At 40.2% G+C, this 15,175-nt stretch overlaps 2 protein-coding genes across 2 annotated transcripts in view; one reads left to right on the forward strand and one right to left on the reverse strand.

Annotated features, from left to right (window-relative positions):
• Positions 1 to 809: 809 nt before the first annotated feature.
• Positions 810 to 10,353, reverse strand: SAXO2 (stabilizer of axonemal microtubules 2). The gene is made up of 4 exons (XM_014889721.2): positions 10,263 to 10,353; positions 4,140 to 4,319; positions 2,716 to 2,918; positions 810 to 1,968 (listed from the first exon to the last, which is right to left on the reverse strand). The coding sequence occupies exons 1-4, from the start codon at positions 10,301 to 10,303 to the stop codon at positions 995 to 997; spliced, it is 1,398 nt and encodes a 465-aa protein (XP_014745207.1). The 5' UTR covers positions 10,304 to 10,353; the 3' UTR covers positions 810 to 994.
• A 60-nt stretch (positions 10,354 to 10,413) lies between these two features.
• The window catches only part of EFL1 (elongation factor like GTPase 1), a 64,908-nt gene continuing 60,146 nt past the window's right edge, over positions 10,414 to 15,175 (forward strand). Inside the window, exons 1-7 of the mRNA XM_014889730.2 lie at positions 10,414 to 10,466; positions 10,883 to 10,985; positions 11,623 to 11,690; positions 11,885 to 11,969; positions 12,459 to 12,592; positions 13,185 to 13,322; positions 14,033 to 14,247. Of these exons, the coding sequence (XP_014745216.2) occupies positions 10,895 to 10,985; positions 11,623 to 11,690; positions 11,885 to 11,969; positions 12,459 to 12,592; positions 13,185 to 13,322; positions 14,033 to 14,247 (731 nt within the window). The 5' untranslated portion in view covers positions 10,414 to 10,466; positions 10,883 to 10,894. The remainder of the gene's footprint in view (positions 10,467 to 10,882; positions 10,986 to 11,622; positions 11,691 to 11,884; positions 11,970 to 12,458; positions 12,593 to 13,184; positions 13,323 to 14,032; positions 14,248 to 15,175) is intronic.

Consider the following 15,175-nt stretch of genomic DNA (forward strand, 5'->3'; position numbering starts at 1 on the left):
AATCGGCTAAAGATACATAGAGAAAATACTAAATATTTCATACAGAAGCAATTTCATATAAAATTTATGTAAAATAATAGGTGTCTGTGTATTTGGAACAAGCAATTCTTTGGGGAGCAGACAGACTGAAGTCAGGCTGCCTACAGATTTCTGCACCTCAGCTGGTATTTCTGAGTTTACTCTATTTTCTGTAAATCTATGCAGTCTCATCATGAGATCCGATTGAATTTGCACACTGGTTTAAAGATGAGTCAGCCAGGGAAGACACATGCACTAAGTGTGTCAGTGTGTCAGTGTGCATCAGTTCTGTTTCCTTTGGAAGCAAGGCTGAAAGAGCACCACCAGGGAAATTAGGAAACAGAGCCTAATGACCTGCTTTTGGTTGTTGAGTGGTTTCAACTATGTCGACAGAAAAAGATCTGAATGAAGTTACAGTAGCGATGATTAAAGCTAAAACCAGGATTTTAGAAATGCCTAGGTGTCATGGCATGCTCTCTTGTGATCTGGGCAGTAAAATATAAAGAAAAAAATCTTACAGATCACTGAGATTATTACTGATTTTTTAGATTATTGTAAATAGCCTTATTTGTTTACTGTGTCAAATATTTTATCAGCAGAAGACACTTGCTATTTCACAAATACAATCATTTGATTGCAGAAAATATCTTGATATAAGTATGTTTGAGATGGATATAAATATGCTGAGATGTTTATAAATATGCTTGAGAAGGAGTGTGATGAAATCTGGGGAGTCAAGGAACCTAGAATGCACCATCAGAAAAAAGACAGATGCCATGTAGGGAGTAGTGTTCCTTCAGCATTTGGCAAATCTTTATTAGTCTTGTAATAAACTTTGGTTTGGCTTTGGTTTTCTTCAAACTTCTGAAAGCAAAATTTTCAGTGTTTAATTTGTTTTCAGTGTTATTTAAAGAGAAAATGAACAAGTTAGTTTCCAATTATTTTACCAAGGCGCTTGAAATATTGCATGTCAGTATTATGACACAGCAGGTACTTCCTCTGAAAGAGTATTACAGCTTGACCCAGAACGTTCTGGGGACACCTGGCGGTAGAATTTGTGACCCTGAGAATCTGTGTTTATATAGACATAACCCACAGCATCTGGCTCCTGTGCTGGGCAGATCTCTTGCTTCTTTGGAGTATATTCAGTGCGATACAAAGTTTCATCTTTGAAAGGAGCTGCTGTAGATACAATGTGTACAGGTTTGAAACTTTGAGGTGGATTGGCCTGATGTGGAACGTAATGGGACCTGAATGTAGTTAAATTAGAAAATTTTCCTGTGAATTTCTGAATTTCTGGTTCTTTCTTAATGAGCCCTTGCCGACAAACGCTCCAGGGCTGATAATCTTCTTTTGTAGTAGTCTTCCCCTGAAAAGGGCCAGTGCTTTTTCTTCCAGGAGCTGGTCTTATGGGGGCTCTAGGAGCAACTTTGTGTTTAATGTAATCAAGACGGTTTGAGGACCTGAGGTCCATCTTGTCTGTGGGTGGAACGTACTCTCTTGGTTTCTGGAACTCGGGTGCGGTGACCAAATATGGCTGATAGCGATCCTGGAATTCAGTGGTTCCTTTAAAAGGATCATCAGATGCAAATTTTTTATTTTCAGGCTTGCAGCTTTTTGCTTGTTCCCCAGGTATCCCTTTAAAATCTCTCTGATGGGTTGTGAGATCTTCAAAGGGTTGGTCGCTTGGCTTGTACTCTTCTCTTGGCCTTACGAACATGGGCTCCAGCTCATGGACGACGTACGCGGTGCGATGGATGGTGTTGGCATCAAAGGGCCCCTCTGACAGCTTGGTTTCACAAGGTTTAAAGCTTTGAGGGGGATTGGGTTGCCTAGGGATGTAGTCATCTTGAAATGTAGAAGGATTTCCAAACTTCTCCGAAGGTGGCTCGTATGGACGCTCCACCTTACAAGATTCTGTTCTTTCACCTTTCCATAACCTATAGTCATCTGTAAGGCAAAACCAAAATTCCACCATAGAGGTGTTATTACTTAAGATCCTTCCTTCAAAATGAAAACAAAGTCTTCTGGCATTAAATCTTGCAAAACAAAGAAAATGGATGCAAGTGAAAATTACAATTTTATCTGCATGTTTGTGATTTGATGAAACTGTCTTCTATTATAGTGTGTGATAAAAACAGACCCCCAAAATTGTACCTGATGCCCTATTTTGACTATCTGCTCAAAAAAACCCAGAAAATAGCCTTATACATGTTTTAAACACAATGTCTTTCATCTTACTTAAAAGATTTAGTACCTTTGTGCTGACCATCGTAATAGAATAATTGGTGTCGAGACAGATGATCACTAGGATGATGTACATGTAAGCTATAACATACACAGAAGCCTAAACTCCACTTTTGGCTACTCCGTGGAAAAATAAGTCAAATGAACTAAAACTACCTGAAAAATACACTGCACCCTAATTTCCATCCAGTTTTGTGTGATGTAGCCCAACCAAGTGCAGGACGGAATTTCCTTGTAGCCAAGCAAAGCCCTCAGAGAGGGCTTTTAGTTTAGAAGCAATAGGTCTCCCCTCAACAACTGGAGTGCTGAATGTTTTAAGGCATCATCACCTGCTTTCTAGTATGTTTTACTCCCTGTCCCAAACCAACAAATCCAGTTTCTTACACAGGTTATTCCAAATGGTACCAGCATCTTGGTTATTTCTCTTTCTGTAGGGGGCACATATTTTACCTCGGTAAGTTGGGATAGTATCCACTTTTGCGCCTGAAGTGTGTTTCCTCTCTTGAGGCCTTGCTAATATCACTGGTCCTACTTTATGAGGATTGTAATCTCTCCGGTATATGGTTCCCAGGTCAATCTTCCCTGACTTTGGTCTATATTCTGCTTGTGGCCGAAAAGGTCTTGAAACAATTTCATATGGTAAATAATCAGATCTGAATTGAGGAAAAGAAAACACTGGTCAAAACATCTTTTCTTCCTTCTAAAGTCACTTGTAATTTTTCCGCTATATGGAAAAATAAAAAAAAATTTACTCTGAAAAATCTATCAGACACCATATTTTGGGCACAAAGGAGAGAGAATCACAGTACATAAATCTAGGGTCTCTGATGCATTATAGTCTTTACTCAAAGGTATATGGTGAAATAAGTTTTTTAACTAACTTTGAGTCCCCACTCGCAGTTTAACAATATTACTTAAGGTGTCTGAAAGGAGATTTACAAAGTTGCTATAATTTTGGAAAGAAACTATAAGAATGCAGAAGCAGAGCAAAGCTCAAATTACTAAAAGTGGTAGCATTTACTGATAGCATGAGGAGAATGGAATATAATCAGAAACAGCATTTCACTGTTTTTGTATGGGCACATTACATTAAAAGGACATATGTTACATATGTGGCTGTTTAAATGGTCCATACAAGCACATGACCAGTCTGGCAGAATAGCATTTGACCTTTCTACTTTATGCCTTATTTTTATTTTTCTTTTTTGGATAAAAAAAGGAATTTTACCAGATACCCTCACAGCTTTAAATAAAAACAACAATAATGGAAAAAAGTAAAAGTTGATGCCACTGTCACATCACGAATTATGAATGGGTGACATTTTTTCCAAATTCTTTGAAAGATGCTCTTTAATTCTGTAAGCTTAAAATCAGAGTCTGTGCACAGACAGGACAGATATACTGAACCTCTTTACAGTTTGCTTTCTTAAAAGTAATAATTTTCTTAAAACGAATAATCTGAATTTAAAAAATCAATAAAAGAATCCCTGTTCATTTTTCTTAAGATTTCATTTCCCTACTATCTCAGATTCTACATATGTATTAGAGAAAGTTTCCCAGCTTGCCAGGTTTTCCATAAGGCCTACATTTCCTAACAGGCCGAAAACAAGGCAAAAGTTTTTGATTCTCTTTACAGGTTAAGGGTTGCTGTAAAGAATGCAAATCTTGCTGTATGCATGCTTTGCTATTTTTAACGACCTTTTTGTGGTAACTGTATTTCTATATTCGACATTTATACTTTAAACATGTAAAAAGTGCAAAGGATGCCATGACTGCATTTTGAGAAGATTGCAATACAATATTTAGCTTCCTTAAAAAACAAAGAATGAAAAACTTTACAGACCAATTATGAAACATCATTTGAAAATATTTACTTGAATGTTGTGGTGCCATCCATTCTCCCCTGATCCTCTTGGAGCTCTGGTTTTGGCTTACAGCTCTCTGGAGGGCAGAAGTTGCCATAGCCAGGGTACTTCTCCACATACTCAGTTTTGTGGCTCGGCTGCACTCCATCATCATAAATCTTTGTGGGTCTGTGGCAGCAGCGATGGCGTCTGGGTCAAACACATCAGAGCAGAGAATTTTGAATCATTTCATTTTAGAGGAAAACCATATTCTGTCTACTGGGAGTGAATAACAAATGGGGAAGATTGAACAATGTCAGTAGTTTTTGTTTAAAATCTTTTCTGAGTGATAAAGCCACAAAATACTGTTCTGATGGCACAGGTCCCAGAGCACATCATACTAATTCATAATAAAAGCAGCATCAGCTGGGAGTTAGTCCTTGGTGCAGAATACAAAGGGTGGACAGAGTTGATCTCAGTTCTCTAAATGATGCTACCACCAAGATGCACTTTCTTCTTGTCTGGGATGTTTAATGATATTACTCATTTTATTTGGAAAAGTAACTAACTATGCTTCATTTTGTGTCTCATCTCGTCTCTTGTTTACTGCTATTACCTTATCACTTGTCTTTTTATTTCTGTACATCCTCACCTATTTTCACCTCGACTGATGAACACTTTTTGATTAAAATTTTAGTGGTGTGAAATCTCATGTGCACCTCTAGTGCTCTGCAAGCCATTTATGATTTTTCAACCCCTTTTTTTCTCCACAAACTGACTAAATTCTCTATCCAAAACACATGTTTATTTGAAAGTAATGACATCTCTTTTTCTTAATAGGTTTTATTTCAATTCCTCCTGCTTCTCATTGATACCTCTATCAATGACACCATTGTGCAAAAAGGTGTTGGGCGTTATATAGTAACAAATTTTTATTTATGCCTTGTTGTTTTCAATTAATGATCCATGAATTAAAATTAAAATGTTGTTATTGTTTTGAAAACCTTGTTACATTAATTCTAATTTGCACAAGGCTCATCTCTGGCTGACCTAAAGGAAATATATAATGACAGCTCTTCCTCCTACTTATGGCTGACAGTTTGCAATGAAAAGGGAAAAAAACAATACATAATTTTTCAAATAAACAAATATTGTAAAATTCTGTGATGAAAAGCAAAAATATCTAAACCCACAGAAGAGAAGTGTACAGCTCTTAGTAAGTATAAATAAATTCAAGTTTCAGAAAGTTAGGTATCCAAAGAATATGTCAAAGGTCTGCAGAGAATTTTAGCTAGCATTGAATAGCACAAAGGAAAATAATAAACTAAAGCAAGGTAAAATAGAATACAGAAATAGAAATGAAGGACTCCTGCTGGGAAAATGAAAAAATGAAAATTAAAAAACACTGAAAGAAGTTCTTGGAGACTGGAGATCCTAAAGCTGGTATTAGTTTGTGCTGCCTGATTTTGCCAGCTCAGTAGTTCAAAAAATGAGAAATAAAGTAGCCCTGTCTAAGAATCCAGGTCCTTTCAAAGCCTCAGGTGTTTACTCCTTTTCAATCACGTCAATTAACAATTGAGAGACCTTTTTAAAACACAGCAGGGAAAGGAAAAAGGAAGAAGAGGGAAAGAACAGGAAAGGAAGGAAAACAAGGAGGTAAGAGTGTGCTATTTGTCACTACAGTGTTTGCCTGTCATTACATTTGTCATGAAATTCACTTTCACCTTAGTAATGTTTTTTTCAGAAAGTACAAACAGCACATGCTGTGTCCCATAGCATGTAAAAATAACAGCTAAGCAGAAACAAGACATTGGATGGATGGTTTGAAAGCTGGTTGAAATACAGGTTATCAAATTATAATGTTCTTCACATATTTTTTGGCATGCAATTCAAAGGAGTTGGAAACAAATCTTCGGTTTGCCATCAGCTGGTCCAGAAGACCAACCACCAAACAAAACACATTCTGTGTTCTGGGGTCACCATTCTTTAAGGATTTAATACTGAATACTTTTAAGCCATGTTGTGAGTATATCCCATGTATTGCTGAATGGACATGCTACAAACTGAAATAGATACTAGAAAAATAATTACTGCAGAGTGAGCCTGTGGTTCTTAGTAAATACAAAACAGAGCTGAAAGCAATCTACTCTTACCTCTTCAAGGAAAGAGATGGTTGCAATTTTATTAGAATTCATTGTTGATCCAAAAATATCCTTCATACCACTCATTTCTAGTGTATAAAATTACTCTGAACACACTCTAACTGTGCACAAAATTACTTGGAATCAAATATATTGTTGAGGAAGTTCCTACATCCTAGTCTGTGTTGTGAAAGTGCTTTCAGTTGGCCTGAAGGGTAATGTAAAATTACCTGGTGAATTTGACTTGGAGAAGAGATTAGGGGGTTTTTGGTTAACTGATAAATCTGCTTTAAGATGCTGTCAAATTTAGAATATTGTCCAATTGCTAAACCAAAATTTTTCATTTAGATAATAATTTTATAAAACTAATTATATAAGGCATCACAAAGCTAGGAATCATCAGAGAAGACAGATTACAGCTCTGATAAATGAAATATGTTGCTTAGAGTTTGGCCTGCACTCCTTGAGACACTGTATATTTTTAACTTTTCCTTGTATTTATCTTCATTTTCACCCCAGAGTTACTGATAATTCAAATGAATTTGGTGAGAATATTCCTTTTCCCATGCCTGACTGGCACTTGCTTTGTGGATTATTCTCTCTCTTCTTTGTGGGAGAGACTATCTTGAGTCTTGCATAAGGTTTGAATAGAATCTCAGTATAAAAGTGTATAAAAGAATCTCAGAATAAAAGTGACAGTACATCAGCTCTCTTGTGCCAAATGCTCATGTTCTGGTTATTTTAGTAGAATGCTGATGATTTATTTAAGGCCTGGCATACATTTTTTTTTTTTTTTTAAATACAGTGCTAGCAAGACCCTTGAAATTCTACCACAAAGCATTTTCCTCCCAGAGAACTAGACTAATCATGAGAAAAGCTTAATATTTGTCGTAATAGAAAACTTACTACCTCTCCACAAACACAGCTCAAAGCTTTTCTTTTTAATTTCATTTTATTTTTTGCCAGTGCACACACTATGGTCTAGAAGACCAAAATGATGGATGGACACTGTTTCTGAGAGTCATCTACTTTCCTGTTCTTGACAGGAGATCTGGTAGTTTTTACTGTGTTTGTATTTATATGTGGTCAATATGATGGCTTAAGTTACCCATTAGAGAAATCTTCTTTCCTTTTAACTTATATTTATTCAGGAATATAGATTTTTATGATAATGATAACAAAAGGGCCAGAAATGGGGGGAGGTTGACAGACTGAGGAGATAAGGCACTAGTTTATTTTTGTGTCTTAAAACAACTTCTATGCTTTTATAGGCTGCGATTATCTTTTGTAGTAGACAAATAGTATTCTTGAGTGCAGAAAGTTCATCTACCACACAGGCTTTATTCTTCTTTGGAAGCCAGATTTAACCTCCTGTATTTGAAAGAGCAGAATGAAGTTCTGTCTTACTGGCTTTGCTCCCCTGTAAGTTTTTTCAGTGTTTTTTAAAAAATTCTGTTGATAGAGGAGATTGTTTCCTTCTATTTTATTATTTAGAATTAAGCTTCAATTATACCTCCATAAAATTTCCTGCAAATAGCTAAATGACAATGTCTACAAAACATTAGATATTTATAGTTGCTTTGAAGTCTCTGCTAAGCTGTGTATGCATTCCAATGTCCAGGTAACACTGCCAAGTGACCAAGCAGCCTTCCCCTGAAAACAGAAACACTGTACACTGAAGCAAACACAATGTGCTGCCTAAACCAATACTGGCTTAAGATTTTATTGACTGTAAAAACTTCAGTGAGGTTTATTTTTAAATCACAAGCTTTATGCATATTTAATTCAATTATTCATATTATTGAACTCAGTTTTTGGATTGAGAACTTTTGGTTAGTTGAACCTCATTTTGTGCTGTCTCATTGTGTTATCTCACCATCTTTCTACCTGAGGCCAAGCCAGGTTTGTTAACTCAGCATGAAAACAATACATTCCAACTCTTCATTAATGTAGGACTTAAGAAACAAACTTATGGGGCAAAATTCACCACAGGCTTGGCCAAAAAGAACATGAGGAGCTTTACTCAGTGCTGGCCTCACACCTCTGTCTAGAGATGAAAAAAAAAGTGGCTGATGAACAGACAGACAGACTTCCCACACAGAAACACACAGAGGGTGCAGACCTTCACAGGAAACTTGTGGGTCATGGTGCATTTTGCAACCATAAGGTTTGCTCTATACTTCCAAAAACATTGAGCACACCTCTGCAATCTTACAATGACTATTCCTGTATGTAGGTGTTAAATTATTTTTTTTTAGTATGAACTGAATCTTTGAATCTTAGGGTGATTATTTTTGTGATTTTTTAAAAGCAGACAGAGAAGAAATACTTAAAAAACTGTCTCTCTATGGGTTCATGGAACGTAAAGCAAAGTGGTGAGTGCTACTGGATATGATGGCAGAAGGGCAGGTATATAAAATCTCTTTTAAAGGCTGCAGTGCTTGCACAGGTTTCTGACAAGGTTGCCAGAACTCTTCTAAAGGTTCCTTTGGTCCAGTCCTTCAATGGGAGCTGGCTCTGGTTTCTGGAAAAGCCTGATTCTGATTTAGCCTGGGTGGCTTTTAAAGACTGTCTCCATTCTGTTCTATTTTAGTCTGTTTAAGACCTTTTTTTACATTTACCTGATTTAAATGGAACACAAGCCCTATAGAGAATGGCTGAGGGAGCTGGGGTTGTTTAGCCTGGAGAAAAGGAGGTGACCTTATCACTCTACAGCTCTCTGAATGGTGGTTGTAGTCGGGTGGGGTTGGTCTCTTTCTCCAGGCAGCAACTAACAGAATGAGACGACACAATCTTAAGCTGCACCAAGGGAAATATAGATTGGATATCAGGAAAAAGTTTTTAATGGAAAGAATAATAAAGTACTGGAACGGGCTGCCTGGGGAAGTGGTGGAGTCAGCATCCCTGGATGTGTTTTAAAAAAAGACTGGATGTGGCACTTGGTGCCATAGTCTAGTTGAGATGTTAGGGTATGGGTTGGACTCGATGATCTTGAAGGTCTCTTCCAACCAGTTATTCTGTGATTCTGTGTCTATATGAAATGTAAATACACTACTTCACATTTACTGAGAAGGTGCTCATACTTGGGTCCTACTCCCCAGTGGCCTGGGGTGCTGCTTATGTTATCAATGAGGTTGAAAAGGCTTCTGAGATTATCAAGTCCAACCTGTGACCAAACGCCACCGTGACAACCAGAGTATGGCACTGAGTGCCACATCCAATCCCTCCTTAAACACCCCAAGGGACAGTGACTGCACCACCTCCCTGGGCAGCCCATCCCAATGCCTAGTCACCCTTTCTGTGAAGAAATTCTTCCCAATATCCAACCTAAAGCTTTTCTAGTGCATCTTGAGACTGTGTCCTCTGGTCCTGTCACTGGTTGTCTGGGAGAAGAGGCTGAGCCCCACCTGGCTCTGATTTCCTGCAGAGACTGAAAAGGTCACCTGGAGCTTCCTTTTCTCCAGGCTGAACCCCCCCAGCTCCCTCAGCCGCTCCTCACACTTGTGCTCCAGACTCTTCCCCAGCTCCATGGCCCTTCTCTGGACACGCTCCAGCCCCTCAGTGAGTGTCCTGAACTGCGAAGCCCAGGACTGGACACAGCACTCGAGGTGTGGCCTCACCAGGGCCGAGCACAGGGGGATGGCCACTGCCCTGGCCGTGCTGGCCACACTGTCCCTGGCACAGGCCCGGTGCCACCGGCACTCCTGGCCCACGCTGGCTCACATTCAGCTGCTGCTGACCAGCACCCCGGGTCCTTCTCTGCTGGGCATTTCCAGCCCCTCTGCCCCAGCCTGTAATGCTGTGTGGTGTTGTTGTGACCCAAGGACGGTACCTGGCCCTTGGCCTTGTTGAACCTTATACTGATACTGGCATCCTTCCCTGGATCCAGCCTGTCCAGGTCCCTCTGCAGAGCCCTCCTGCCCTGCGGCAGGGTACTGGCACCAGCTCGGTGTGGCGGGCGAGTGTGCCGAGGGCGGGCGGCGCTGGCTGGCCCTGTGCCCGCCTCACTCACCCGCAGGAGCAGATCTCGCAGATGCAGCGCGGCGGCCCCATGCCCGGCCCGCTCGGCCGCCCGGCCGGTAACCACGGACGCGCGCGGCACCAGCAGCGCCCGGCCCGGCCCGGCCCGGCTTCCGTCCGGCGTCACGGGGCGGGATCGGCAGCGGCGGAGCGCGGCGGGCGCGGCTTTCCGGGAGCGGCGGCGGAGCGGGCGCAGGTGTGTGTGCCCCGCGCCGGGAGGGCCGGGGCAGCGGGGCTGGCCCCAGCACGGCTCTCGCTCCCTGGGCGAACGGGACAAACGGCGCTGTGCCCTTCCTGGGGCCGCCGCGGGGCCGGGGCAGCGCGCTCGGAGCGGCGGGACGGGAGGGCGAAGCGGGGCCGGGGGGAAGCGTGAGGTTTGTGCCGCGGCGAACGGCTCGGTGTTCGCTGCCAGCCCGGCCCAGCCGGGCTCCTGAGCCGTTCCACGGCCCGTGGTGGTTTCAGGTGGCCCCGCGGTGGCCGAGGGTTCGTGACGCGCTCCACGTGTCGCGGGAGGCTTCCCCCGTGCGGAGCTCTCATCGCACTTCGCGTCATTAAAAACCAAAGCCTTTTCTCACGTTGACTCCTCACTAAAACTCTTTGCTCCGTTGGCAGAATTAGCCAGCCATGGTGCTCACAAGCGTGGAAAAGATGGTTGGCCTCCAGAAGAAGGCGTCCGGCATCAGGAACATCTGTATATTGGCCCACGTGGACCACGGTAAGGCAGGTGCTGGTGCCTCCTCCCCCTGAGGAGACTTGTGTGTGTTTAAATGGTGGTGCCATACTTTGTCCACTGTTCTAAAGCCGTAGGTTTTTGTGCATTTAGCTTTAAGCTGTCTTGAACGTGATTCAGAAAAATAAACCTGCTTTATGCACCTTTTTCTTGGCCTGATTCAGCTTGTCTTACATAAAAGAGCATCACACTGTAATGGTTTGAAATAGTTGAAATGTAATGTTTTCTATGATGGTGAATGTTGGCATGAATTTAATGTATGTTTGAGAGGGAGAGTAATATTTTTCTATGTTTTCTTAATAGAACAAGTTTGCTATATAAGTAGAAATAGTGTTTGACAACACAAATATTTTGTCTAATTACATATTATAATGAGGTTCTTATGTACTGTTTGTTATTTCAACTGCTCTTCTGGTCGTGACAGGTAAATTTGCATCCACTCGTCAAAAATAAATTTGTGTGCATGTAGCAGGAGTAATTGGATTTATATTTTAAAAGTTAATTTGTACTTTTCATGGGGTTTTATGGTCTTTATTAATGTTGCTATCTTAAAATATACTATGTTACGTCTTTTGCCATTGTTCACATTCATTTAATCCAAGTGATTTATTTTTCTTTTCAGGCAAAACTACTCTAGCTGACTGCCTTATATCTAGCAATGGAATAATCTCCAGCCGCTTGGCAGGAAAGGTAGAGTTACACTGTCACTGTAAACAGAACTCTGCTGTGGACATGCTAGGATTGTAAATTCTTGATCATTAAAGAAATTCCATCTATAGTCTTGCTAAACCTCGTTTTCTCACCATCATATTCTGACAGTTGATAAGTGAGTTGTGAAGATGTTTCTACAGACTTACTGTCTTTTCTTTTATTTCTATACTCAGCTAAGATACCTCGACAGTAGGGAAGATGAACAGATCCGAGGAATAACAATGAAATCTAGTGCAATTTCACTGCACTTTGTGAAGGGTAAGTTGTTGATGCTGGCATGTATAAATTTTAATAGATATTTCTGTTAGTTTTCCCCGTCTTTTTGTTGTTGCTGTTGTGATCTTTGTGTGCAACTTTTACTTTTGTGTTTCTCAGTGTTAGGCCATAATTCTGCAGAGGCTTAGGCAAGTAAGTCAGCCAAGGGTCACGAGAAACATCTTCAGTCTCATCTCTGAGTGGAGGGCATGAGAGTAGTTGCCTCATCTTTTATTTTAGATAAAAATACGTATATTTTGATCTTAAGTCTTGAATTAATATCACTTAAAGGCAAGACCTTTCAAAAACCCCCAAGTTTTAGTACAGTCTAACTGCTTTGCTGAGATACCTGTTACTGTGCTGTAAGGATTTTTATAGTGTAGTTAGTGTCAGGACATTAAAAAATAATAGCTGAAGCAGTATAAAACTGGGTGGCTGGAAGAAATATCTTTGAAAACTGTTCTGAAGTATTAATTTATTGTTTGGTCCTAGGTGATCAGGAGTATCTGATTAATTTAATAGACTCCCCAGGGCACGTGGATTTTTCTTCAGAAGTATCTACTGCTGTTCGACTCTGTGATGGTTGCATCATAGTGGTGGATGCTGTTGAAGGAGTCTGTCCACAGGTGAAATAAAGTGTGTTAAGTAGAGAAAGAGGGGAGTAGGTAAAGTCTGAAGTGGGTTATATAGAAATAAAAGATGAGCTGTCTAAGCAGTTTTACAAAACTTTTAATAAATGACAATGCAGCTGAGATATGAAAATGAGTAGTAAAAATCATAGTTGTGCTGAAAAACCGAGCAGTGGTGGATGGGTGTAGAGATGCAGGGTTGAAACAGTGGTTATGCCAGTTTTCAGATAATTGAATGTTTTGATAGAGTAAAGTCTTAAGGGAAATAATTTATATTTATGTGGGATTTCAGGGTTTGGAAAAGAATACACAAAATAATGAGGTTGCTTTTTTTCATGGTTTACTTTTCTAAATAGTTTGGTTTTTGTTGTTGTGGGGTTTTTTGCCGTGAAATCCCACCGTTCTGCAGAATTCAATAACTAACACTGTACACCGTGGGAGTCAAATTTTTGGTTTGAGTGTCAACCTGTCCTTTCCTATATGTTTATTAAATTTTAGAATTGTATTTGATTTTTTAGAAAAATGTTCTGTCTTTTTGGTGCTGTCAGGCTTTCTGTAATGGGTTTCTTTAAAACTCTTCCCTTCTCAGACTCAAGCAGTCCTGCGGCAGGCGTGGCTGGAAAATATCCGTCCAGTCCTGGTGATTAACAAAATCGACCGCTTGATCGTGGAGCTGAAGCTCACCCCTCAGGAAGCATACCTGCACCTCAAGAATATCTTAGAACAGGTATTCCTGCTGAGGTGTCATTTCACACAGCAGATTTTGTGGCACTATCTAGCATCCAGTCTGATTTTTAACATTGAATGCATCTTACTCCCGATTGATTTTGAGGTTCATTCAGAATGTCTGTGATGGAGAGAAGAGTAGTAAATGCCTCTTGACAGGTCATCAGGGAAAGTCTTCATTTTTAGAAGCAATATGCTGAATGTTTTGTTCCTCTGTTAAATTACTTAAACTTACTGGAGCTAGACAAATGTTGGATTTATGTAGCTATAAAGTTGTTTCACCTTTTAAATTGTAGTTTAAGTTGCCCTCGAATGTTTTTACCCCCAAGCTCACTTGCAGCATTTATCTGCCTGATTTCCCTTTGCCCTCTGTTGTTTGCTTTGTTGGCAGAAATGAGTTCCTATTTCACCATTCCTTGTTTTGAGAGACAGAGTGTGTTACATGTTATTCTTTGATTCAGTCCTGGTGTGGCTGACTTGGACTTGGAAACTTCGTGGTATTTATGACAAAATGTCAGTCTCATAAACTCCTGTGGTCTTCAAATGTGTAGAATTAGTTGTGTTTTAATTGCCCAATGAATCACGGGCATGCTACCTTGTTAACAAAACTTCTCTTTTTATGTTTTCGAGGGTGGGAAAATTATATTTTTAATTGCAAGGGTTGTGAAAGAGTGAATGAATCTGAGGGTGTTTTTCCATATCCTCCTGTAGATCAATGCAGTCACTGGAACACTTTTTACCTCCAAAGTGTTAGAAGAAAGAGCTGAAAAAGAAGCAGAAAGTGAAAGCATTTCAGACTCATCACCAGGAGACCAAATTTATGACTGGAGTACTGGATTGGAAGACACTGATGATTCACATCTCTATTTTTCACCAGAACATGGAAATGTGGTGTTTGCCAGTGCAATTGATGGCTGGGGTTTTGGGTAAGTTTGAGATTTAATTACTGACTTGAAAACAATTGATTACTGCCGTTAAATCTTAAAGTATTTCAGTTGCATCATGTTTCTTAAGATGTTTGTTAGTTTTTTCTGTGATGTGCAGCTGTGTATAAATTACCTGAGTGACAGGGATCCCTGTTGTACTTACACAGGAGCTTCTGAGCCCACAGTAGGGTCCTACCTAGCCTGGTAAACAGTATTTCCTTACTTGCTACCCTTGGATAGACTGTAGCAGATGATGCCAGAAGCTGCATGTGGGCAGGAGCTGGTTCAGTGTTTGGTTTGGAGGGCAGCAGGCGTGTGAGGAGTGCCCGTGTTCTGGTCACTGGCCACGAGGTGGAGGCGTTGTCTTTATCCTGAAACTGTAATTAGAAGGAAACGCTCGTGGTAGACAGGGAATGTCTTGAGTACTGCAGAGCCCTTGAAGAAAATCATCTCCAGGATTTTTAAATCTAAGTCAGCCTGTAAATCAGGTGCCATGTGTAGTTTGTTATCCAACACAAACAACTCTTAGCCCTTCAGAAGGAAGGGAAAATAAAATGGGCTATTTTAGTTTAATTATCTTTCAAGACTATTGTTTCTTCTGCTGAGCTGTCAGGCCCTGGCTCTGATAAATCATATAATGAAGGGGGGAAAAAAGAACATTTTCCTTAATTAATTTCAAGAGGTTCTTCTGGACTGCCGGCTACAATACTGTGTGCTGAAATATGGATCAGTGGAGCTTTTTCTTAATCATGGAAAGTCTTGACTGCTATTTCTTGGTTGCGGGTTCTTTTCCTGAAGGTATGAGCAGAAAAAAATTAACTTATTATTAGGCAGTGCCAGCCTTATCCAATGTGGTAAGTACATATGCTTTTCTCATAATTCTCAAGTGTTGTAAAATGCCATTAATATATATGTAGGAGCTGCTGGC

The sequence above is a fragment of the Sturnus vulgaris genome, chromosome 13, assembly GCF_052056855.1.
Source record: "Sturnus vulgaris isolate bStuVul1 chromosome 13, bStuVul1.hap1, whole genome shotgun sequence".
Classification (NCBI taxonomy): domain Eukaryota; kingdom Metazoa; phylum Chordata; class Aves; order Passeriformes; family Sturnidae; genus Sturnus; species Sturnus vulgaris.